This window comes from Eufriesea mexicana, unplaced genomic scaffold, assembly GCF_001483705.2.
Source record: "Eufriesea mexicana isolate 0111107269 unplaced genomic scaffold, ASM148370v2 scaffold307, whole genome shotgun sequence".
NCBI lineage: Eukaryota > Metazoa > Arthropoda > Insecta > Hymenoptera > Apidae > Eufriesea > Eufriesea mexicana.
Window position 1 is genome coordinate 952,266 of NW_016908458.1, and position 8,027 is coordinate 960,292.

Consider the following 8,027-nt stretch of genomic DNA (forward strand, 5'->3'; position numbering starts at 1 on the left):
GATAAAGGAAAATTAATATGACAATGTCAGATGAATCAGGTCCTATATATAGGTCCTGGAATAATTAATATTTCGATTTTTAACCAGTGGGTCGCAGTCCTCAAGGAGCAGGTATTTTTAGGGTTTCAAAGCAGGTTTTTGACTGTGAAGCATTGTTAAAATGTTAAAGATTATGCTCCTAAACGATTATTTTATTTTTCAAGGATTTTCTACGTGATCTGATAAGTTTATGTTACTTTACACGATAGAGGGTTAGAGTAAGGGTGTGCAGATTATTTGACTATCATTAAAGGTGGTTGAAACTCAAGAGAAATTGAGAAGTGCTGGTCTAGTACCTAATAATTAGCCACAGGTACAAATGTAAATTCTTTATGACAGAATCATTCCCATTTTCACTTATACACACGTATTATGCTGCAATAAACGCTTTGTGCCCAAAATTTGCAAATCGAAAAATAATAATAGATTAAAAAAAATGTAAAATATTGGAATCTACAAAGTGAGGAAAATTCTTACAATAAATAGATTTAAAAAAATCTTATACTATACAATTACAAATATAGGAAATGAGATAATTATATTAAATAATAAATTTAAAAAAATATAATTAATGATGAAAGTCACACGATACCTTTTCGAAATTTAAATTATTTATACAATCCTTAAATTAAATTATTTATTTGCTCTAATAAGTAGCAGTATTATGTCAAATATCGCAATATTCGTTTAGAAATGTTTGATTCTATGATACACTGGAATGTTCAATTTCCATAAGTTACTTTATACAAAATCCCTTTTTACCTATGTATCAACAATTTTTCCAATATCTAAAGTAATATAGCAAAAGGGTTAATCAATTTGTGGTTATAGAATATTAATAAATACACAAGTGATCTACGATTGAATATTTTAAATAACTTGTTTCTGGAAACTTATTTTATATTTCATGTATGTACAAATAGAAAATGTGTGGTAGAAAAATTCTTTACAATATATAAATCCGAAAATATCTGGATAAAAGACTGTATAAATATTTCGTGACGGGAGAAATAAATTATCTTACTCGAATAAAGATTTTAGTACACGACAAGATGATGGCAGATCTTATAATAATCAATGTTTTGTGAGATTAATACAATGGTATGCAAATTTTAAATACAAATTCATATAAATTACCGATTTCATAATTATACGCAATAATTACAACTTACATTTTTCACTAAAAATTTACTCAGGGTTTGTCAAGTATAAAAAGAACATAAAGGTATAAAAAGAAGCACAAGTATAAAAATAAAGAAAAAGGACAGATCAAAAATTTCTCTGTTTCAAAATAGAAAGATGCTTATATATGTATATATTTTTGTAAATTCAAGTAAATTCAAATTTGATCACAAAATTCTCTATCGTATTAATTTTACAAGATAGATAAATCGAAATTTTCAATTTCCCCTATATTTAAGTAAATATTTCGAAGATATTAATTTTTTCCCAGTACTTTCGTCAACTGTCTCATATAAAACTAACTTTTATTTATATTATAAAATCAAATTTTGATATATAATCATACTTATCTTCTTTTTTTTTTCTGAAACATACTACTTTGAAATTAGTGATAACCACCCTTCATAAAATCAAACTGCTATTTATAATTGTATAATTTTTTCTACTAAAATTTTAAATTAAGTACTATCTTTCATTGTAAAATGAAATTATATAATGATATAATTTCCTTTTCTCTTTTTCTTTGCTTTTTTTGCCTTGTTGAATTTAGTGTAGTCATTTTTTCGTAAAATAAAATTCATATTTGCAATCATAATTTTTTCCAAAAAGAAGTATCTCACTTTGACGTTATTCAAGAAACATTGAAAATCATAGAGGCAATATTATTTTGTCGCATACTGTATCTCCTATCATACATTAAATTATGTCATACTGTAAAAATCGTAGCATTGCTTTAAGGAGCTGTTAAAGCAAATTTGCTTGGGACGATACGATTTATCTGATTCATATCAGGTGCCAGAAGTTAACATCGGGAGCTCTGTGCCTGAAGCCAGAAGGTTGACAGTTTGTGCCCTTGATTATGTCATCGACTCTCCCTCTGATTATACGGAAGTTCGTTTCGGTAGGTTTCAGGGTCATATTTATCGTCTTCTGAAGCCTGTTCGTGTTGAACCACAACTCTTCTACACTGTGCTTGTTTGTAATTACTTTAATGCCACTCACGTACTGCAATGTCTGCTCGTCTTGAGCAATTATCACGACGTTTTCCGGTGTAAACGGTTTCTCAATGTTCCAACAAGCGATCGCCGTTAATTGGACTAATTGGAAAAATATTACGCCTCTTCGCGACGTTGCTTGAACACCTGCTTGGCTTGCTCGTTTATAATTCGATTCGAACACTATTGGCTCCTTGTATTCGCTTTGCTTTAAAGAGTTCGTATCCGTAAACTTTTGTCGAAAACTCGCCAACGAATTGAAATAGAGGTACCTGGAAATTATATATCTTGTAACTGACTTTTCAGGCATAAAGGACGAATAATAATTTCTGACAAATTTTCCTTTTTTTCCTTTTTTTTAAGACGAATTTCATTTAAATTAGAATAAGGTTTCTGGATTATTTGAGTTTAAAAAACTTGTGGAATTATTGAAATTCTTGGAATATTTAAAATTGGGTATATATTCAAGAATCATTCTTGGAATGTTCTATATCTTGTTTTGCTTGGAATCCTTATGATTTTTGAAATAATTAAATTTCGTGTATTTGTGGAATTGTTTAAATTTTAATTTTGGGAATATTTAAAATTGGGTATATATTCAAAAATCATTCTTGGAACGTTTCAGATTTTATTTTCCTTGGAGTTGTTATGACTTTTTGAATTCCTAATTTTCGTATATTTGTGGAATTATTGAAATTTTGGAATATTCGAAATTGGATATATATTTAAAAATCATTCTTGGAATATTTTAGATTTTGTTTTGCTTGGAATTGTTACGAGTCTTGAAATATTTAAATTTCAATAAATATGTATTTGTGGGATTTTAAAAATTTCTTTAATATTTAAAATTTGGAATATTCTGGGAATTGATCAAATTTCTAGCATAATTAAAATTTGGAATAGTCTAGGAATTGCTCAAATTTATAGGATATTTAAAATTTGGAATATTCTGGGAATTGCTCAAATTTATAGGATATTTAAAATTTAGTAAATTTTTGAAGTTAAAAACATTTTTGGAATACTTGAAATTATTACACTATTGGAAGATTTAAATTTTAGTATATCCTTGGTATTATTATAATATAATAACTGAAATACCTGAAGTTAGTACATTCTTGGAATCACAAAATTTTTTGGAATATCCAAAATTTTCTATATTTGGTACATTATCAAAATTCCTTAAATATTTAAAATTGTTCCATTGTGGAAGTGATATCAATTTCTGTAATATTATACCCAAGGGTAGTAGTATACCAGGTATCCTAATTAACCCCAAATAATTAATTCCATTTAACTGATAGAGACACGATCGTTCGAATAAGGGAATTTTAGCTTCTAACAGAATACTCGTTTTCCCTCAAAATTTCACCGTGCTTATCTTCCATCTCGGATTTTCCACTATGTCAACCAAATAATTACAAACTTAAATAATTTCAAAAACGAAAGTAATCTAAAGTTCCATTCGAATAAATTCTACGATAGAAAATTTATGGTATATTTAATTGTACTTACAGGAGATTATGCACGATTTAAATAAAATATTTTTATGCTATCAGAAAATGCAAAAATACCTGTCATTGAACAATCCAATGGGTGACAATGACATGCCAAGAGTGCCATCGGTTAAATCGAACGATTCGCCAGCGATCGTGATGTTCATGGCATCGTCATCCGGGCCGAAAGCATTGCCAACAGTGTTGTTCACTCGCCACGAATAATCGTGATATAAGTCATAAATCAGCAGGCCATTTTGATCCACATCCGCCACGTAGAGATAAGTATCGAGACACGTTTTTCCGACATCGACGATTGGCGTAACTAATGCCGCCTTCCCGTACAGTACTTGATCACTCGGGAACACGTATTTATGGACCAGCTGATCGGTTGCGAGATCGAAGATCAATAATTTCGTGGGACAGGCCGAGTTCCCCTGGACGCGACCGGTATCCACAACCCATAAACGATTGCACTCGTCTATCTAGACAGTCCATTTTGTCATCAAGCTTAATATAATCTCCAACCACCTTCACCCACTTAACTCTAAACCCACCAAAAATTTATATACAGGGTGGTCCATGAATCACGAAGATTCTCCAACCCAAACCAAAACCAAAATTAGGCTAAGATTAATGACTTAGAAAGAAATTGATAATAACCCTTTGCACTCCGAGCAATTTTTAACCCTCTGCGCTCCAAGCAATTTTTAACCCTTTGCACTCGACGACTTTTGGCTAGAGAAGGGTAAAAATTCAAAGATTCTCTACTAAAAAACTGACGAAATCTTTTTGAGCAGTAAATAAAGAATTGTATAATAATAGAATTGCAGAATTATTTGATTTCGATACCTCGCACACTGTTATATTGCACTAAATTTGATATATTAATTAATATCGATTTTCCAAATTTTATGAAATGGTTTTTCTGGCTTTCCAAATTGTATGAATGGTGAAAAAATGGACTGAAGCTCACCTTTCGAGTACAAAGGGTTAATATGGCTTACCGAAAATTTCGTAGAAAATTATTTATACAATGTAACAAAAATGACAATTCTAAAATACTAAAAAATATTTGATTTAAATTTTTAAAAATTCAATTGAAGTTTTAGATGTCACCACTGAAGCGACAAAAGAGCTATTAGCTTATCTAACAATATCGTCACAGCGAAGTGTAAAGGGTTAGGAATAACAGAATTATATTAAAGGCTCCATTTTTGGGAGAAATGCAATTGGAAATTAATAGAACAGGCATATACTTCATTAATATAATAATCACTTATTGATCATGCATGTATTAACACGATTTTGTGTGAAATTTTCTCTTAATTTACTCTATACTACTATAGCATAGTATTATTATAGTACTATTATACTGACTAATATAATCACAGGTTTTGTGTAAAATAATTTATTATTGGCGTAATATAAGTGCAATAAATTGAAAAAAGAGAAACTGGAAAAATTCACACGTGTGTTATTCGATTCCTGGTAAGAATATTTTAAGACACGAATGTGAATCATCTAGTGTAATTAATTTCATGATTAATCCAATTGTTAGTGGCAAACATAGTTATAATCATATTGATGTACAGTAGGTTCGAAGGATATAGTGTGTACGTAATAGCGCACTAATTGTAAGCGGCAATCATGATGGATGAAATGACATTGTAGGTGACGATACTATGTATAATCTACAAATGCTGGTATGAGAAACTTAATTAGTGCTTAGGTATACAAGACGATAATTAGTTGTTAATATGTAAGTATTGCAGTATTATGGTTCACATTATTCCATAGAATGTGTTCAAATATATTCTCTACTTTTGTATTTTATCTGCAGATATATGTGATATTAACTAAAGATTACTAATTTACTTGATTATGTGATTAAAAGTAAAGATTATGTTATTGTCTATCATTTAAAGTCTGCATTTCTCAAAATTTAAAAGAGGTGTGCTAAGTAAAGGAATTTAAAAATAGAGGCTTGATAAATTTAATAAATTCAAATCAGAAATCTCAAATGTCAATTTAATGAAATATAATTAATTGTAAAAAGGAAAAAAATCGTTGTACTGACTCGATTTATAAATTTTAATATTTTTAATAGAGTTTTGATATAAACGTATTCATATCTTTATTCGAAAATTCGTAAAATATGAAACATGAACAACAATCTTTTGAGATAATAAAAATTAATTTAGAATTAAAAAAAATTGTGAAATAAAATTTATTTTTAATAACGATATTGTTAAATTTCAATATAGCTTGAAGAGGTATCTGAAAAATAAACTGCGAAATAAAAATTTATAAAAGAACGTTAACTATCCTCAGGAACTTTCCCTAGTAAAAGTTTCAGAGTACTCATTTCTAAGTCATTTCGATTTTATATCGTTCTAATTTATGCAAATTTCACGTCATTCCAAGTTATGGTCGTGCTTAAGCACTCCTGCTATCGCTGGAGGAAAATTTTATTTCGCGTCACTTATTGCAGACACAATGCCAAACAAAGATTTCTAGCCAACTAACTTTAAATTTGTGTCTCGAGGAAGTAGAAACTCGAACAAAATCATGAAAATAAGGAACAAATATTTCCGAATATTTTTGAATATTTTTCCATTCGAAATTTTAGAGTTGGTCAATATTATGTCAAGAATACGATTAAAATTTCAATGAATCGAAAAGAAATTATACTTAAGACATGGTATACTATTTTAATAAATTTCGTGATTCTGAATTAAGTATAATTGACACAATATTTATTTGTACTTTATTGTACGAAAAAAATTCTTTCAATTTGCAATATGCAATTTATACTAAATCATTTTGATATTTATCACACAAAAAGAATACTTCTAAAAATCGTAGTATAAAATAGTAACAATAGTAATTAGTAATAAAATAGTAATAGAATAAATAGTAATAATAAATTAAATAGTAATTAAATAAAACAGTAATAGTAATAATAGTAATAATATAAAACACTAATAATAAAATAGCAATGCTAAAATAATGAAACTAAAATAATTTATTAATTACTACATTAAAAACGTCACTGTCCAAATGGCACTATGCAATGTCATACCAAAATAAATTAAAAATTAAAAATATCTCAGAATAATTAAAATTAAATTTTTAAATTTACAATTCATCATAAGAAGAACGGAAATATTTAAATAATAAGTCAAAACAATCGAGTCACTGATATTATTCAGTGTATTTAACCTAATCCTGAACAGTAAAATCTATTTCAACCTCCCCCAAGCACACATAGATCTAAACTTACCAAATCAAGATCTCCTAATCTCCCATCCACCACTATACCTGCATAAACTCAAACTAAACTCTAGAAACTCGAATTAACATATACACCCAATATTGCAATCTTAATAACCATTTCAAAAAGAAAATTTTCCAACCAAAAAATCCTACTTCATAACTGAAGGAAACTGCATTTCACTATACCCAACCCTGACACCCCTAGCAGCAATTACACTGATTACGATATTTACCGGCAACCTATACACAGACACTATGCTGTGAAAAGAACAGAAAAACAAAAAATTCTATTTGATAACTGAAGGAAACAGCATTTCACTATACCCAACCCTGACACCCCTAGCAGCAATTACACTGATTACGATATTTACCGCCAACCTATACACAGACACTATGCTGTCACAACTGTACGCTACGTGCCAGCTCCAATCGGGGTACGGTGTCAGCAAAGGTCCACCCAAACCTCGGACACTCGTGACCAGAGACAAGCTGATGGGTACACCATCCAACCACTGAGGACTGGTCACGAACACACGGCCGTATCTATCGATATCCACGTCCTGGGTGAACGCGTTTCCCAGCGTCTGGTTCCTCCCTGTCAGGTATACGTTAGGCCAGGTCCAGTCCAGGTATTTCCATTGAAATGCCACTTCTAGTCCTCCGTGAACGCAATGAAGCAAGGCGAAGGTCAGGATGAAACTCGGAAGACGCGCCATCATGAATTGCACTGGTGACACGAGCCCTCGTCGTGGAACATGAACAACATATGGATCCAGGAGAATTCGCTGGCTCGTGGGATCGTTTCGATCGGGCTCGCGATCCAATGTACACTGCTTCTCGGAGCAGCGCAGACATATTCTTGACAGTGGCATTACTACCATCGGGACCGGTCACTTTCCCCGTTCGGGCGGGCCCGAGAGCGAGTTACGGTTCACCTTGAACTGGATATGTATACTAGAATATGTAATGCATTTTACAATGTGAACTGCCTCGTAATAGTATGATTGGTGACAATAGGAAACGAGTTCGAGATCGGGAC

General features: G+C 30.7%; 1 protein-coding gene across 1 annotated transcript; it reads right to left on the reverse strand.

Annotated features, from left to right (window-relative positions):
• Positions 1–1,895: 1,895 nt before the first annotated feature.
• On the reverse strand, positions 1,896–7,805 carry LOC108555807 (protein yellow). Its single transcript, XM_017911630.1, has 3 exons — positions 7,360–7,805; positions 3,788–4,194; positions 1,896–2,488 (listed from the first exon to the last, which is right to left on the reverse strand). Exons 1-3 carry the CDS (start codon positions 7,705–7,707, stop codon positions 2,005–2,007), a joined length of 1,239 nt encoding a protein of 412 aa, XP_017767119.1. The 5' UTR covers positions 7,708–7,805; the 3' UTR covers positions 1,896–2,004.
• Between the last annotated feature and the right edge of the window lie 222 nt (positions 7,806–8,027).